The 2810-nt window shown below is 32.6% G+C and overlaps 1 protein-coding gene across 1 annotated transcript in view; it reads right to left on the reverse strand.

Annotated features, from left to right (window-relative positions):
• LOC18767820 (potassium transporter 7) overlaps window positions 1-1356 on the reverse strand; it is a 9701-nt gene extending 8345 nt beyond the window's left edge. The window contains exon 1 of the mRNA XM_007200632.2: window positions 677-1356. Within this exon, the coding sequence (XP_007200694.2) occupies window positions 677-952 (276 nt within the window). The 5' untranslated portion in view covers window positions 953-1356. The remainder of the gene's footprint in view (window positions 1-676) is intronic.

Consider the following 2810-nt stretch of genomic DNA (forward strand, 5'->3'; position numbering starts at 1 on the left):
CACAACTCGGGGCACTGTACTTATAGCAAGACTTGACTTAGGCTCGTCAGATAATGTTGAAGTAAAGCCTGAATACGTATCCTTTATCTATATCACCATCGTTAGAGCATCCGTCTCTGTTGGTGGCCTTGAAGATTCAAGTCATGCCATCCTCATGACTTCAAAGTAGAGAAGAAGAAGGGCAAAAAATAACCTCACAACCCGAAAATGTATATGACACAATAGGCATTTCATTGATTTATTTTATTTTCATAGCACTGAATCCTTCAGGAAATACATCTAGCCAATAGGGGAATTCAATCACACAAGTAAGAGTTAAACTCCAAGCTGAAGAGTGACAAAATCTTAAAGTGAATTGGATGCTCGCTTGAACATAAACATTGCTAAGACATTTCAAGCAACATTCACCAGAACTAAAATAATTTTAAAAACCCAAAAAATAAGAAAGGGCAGCTTCACAAGTACGTGGATCGGTATTGTTCCAGCTAGATTCACATCAGATGTCCAAACCAAAATATAAATCAACCAAAAAGCATAGAAAGACCGATGTATAAAATAAAACACTACAGGGAAGTAAGAGAAGACAAGCATTGATTTCTAGTTCATGCAAAGCAATGCCAAAAGAGCGATGCTACTGGCACTGAAACCAAAATGCAAATCGTAAAGCTTGAAGCACCTCATATTCGTTTCGCAGAGCGCCGGGGACCTCGAGCGCTTCGACGTCAAAGGAATCGATGCGAGGCCCAGTGCGAATCAAGCGCTGCTCGGCATTGTCGTCGTCTTCATCGTCCTCCGAATCCACAACGGTCCGATGCCTCACATCGTCCTCTGCCTCCTCATCGTCGACCTCAGAGTCGTCCTCGTCCTGAAAAACCCACCGCGAATCGATGGAGTCCATGGATGCTAGTCCGCCATTGATCTCGCCCCTCTCGAGACCTTCCTCCTCGGCCATCGACGACAACTGTCAATTTTATTTTATTTTGGTTTTATTATTATTCTTTTTTTTGGGCCTTTCCTTTAAATTTTGGTATTAAGAATACAAGAGTGGGATTTTGGCTGGGTGGGTGTTTGGATGGGAGGAAAGTGAAGGAAAATTTTAGGGTTTGGCATAAGAAAATGGGAGAAAGAGGGAGAAAATTTTCTAGGATTTGGTAAATGGAAATGGAAATGGAAATTGTTGGAGATTTTGTTTATTTCGGGCAAAATATGGGGTTGAGCTTCAACATCTCACGCTCGCTGTGTTGCTCGCTCTAGCTCTCTTTTGTTGCTCTTGGCGTGTCCGAACCGGTTACAATTTGCTCTCTGTTTCGACACGTCAGACCGGTCCAAAGAGAGGAGCCCTGGAAAGATCAAATGGTCGACTCCCAAGAGAGACCAGCTTACGACATCACTGATCAATCAATTCGATCGTTTTTTCACTTTTTGTTTTTGCATTTAAATCATAAAACAAGCCTCTTGGCACATTTTTTGTATTTTTTGTATAGGTTTTTTTTAAAATTTTCATAAGTAATGTCTTTTAATTAGGCAAATATAAAGAGATTTCGAGCCTCTACATATTGTGCATTTATTCGCATTTTATAACAGACATTCAAATAATTTAAGGGGTCGTTTGGTACACAGGCTTGGCTTGGACTGGCTTGAACTAAATTTAGTACCATGTTTGTTTCATTTAATTCTAGTCTTAGATAATATTGCTAATACCGGGCCCACCAAAAACACCTCCTTAGGAGGGGACTACTAAACCCATGTAGAAAGGGAGGATTAGCTAGTCCTATGTTCACCAATGTATAAGATGCATATATTATATTGTAATACTAATAACATATATTACTATTATTATTATTATTATTATTATTATTATTATTATTATTACATACACATATACTATAATGTACATATATACATGTATATATATAAACACATATATACATATATAATATATAAATACATATAGATATATATTATTATTATAATATACTCATATACACATACATATTAATATTATAATAATAGCATACATGTATATATGTGTATATATATTATACCCATATATGTATTATAATATACATATACACACGTATATACACATATACATTATATATTTATACTATATGTATATATATTATAATATACATATATACACATATATACATGTATATTATTATTATAACATACCCATATATATTATCTATTATAATATACATATATATATGTATTATACCCATGTATATATTATAATATATAGATACACCTATATACACATATATTATATACATGTATATATGTATATACATATGAATATTATAATATATAATATATATACACATATATTATACATATATAATATACATATATTATATATACATATGTATTTTATAATATATATAATATATATGTATATATACATACATATATACACCTATATACACATATATATATACATGTATATATGTGTATATATGTATATTATTATAATATATATGTACGTTTATATTATTTAAAATATATAATATTATTATAATATACTTATATATATATGTATATACACATATATGTAATATATATACATATACAGAGAGCTTCTATTGAGGGATCCCTCAAATAAGCTTATTTGAGGGACACCCCTTGTAGGCCCCACTCCGGATTGTATTTCACTAATCCAAACCGTCTATTTTGTAGATACTCATTCAAAGATCATCTCTACAAAAAATCACTTGAATCCGATATCATGTGACCACTCAATTGAGTTATTGAAATTTTAGTACTTTTCTTAAAGCACCGTGTTCATTGATTTTGTAAGACACAATTGG

The sequence above is a fragment of the Prunus persica genome, chromosome G8 (genome assembly GCF_000346465.2).
Source record: "Prunus persica cultivar Lovell chromosome G8, Prunus_persica_NCBIv2, whole genome shotgun sequence".
NCBI classification, from domain to species: domain Eukaryota; kingdom Viridiplantae; phylum Streptophyta; class Magnoliopsida; order Rosales; family Rosaceae; genus Prunus; species Prunus persica.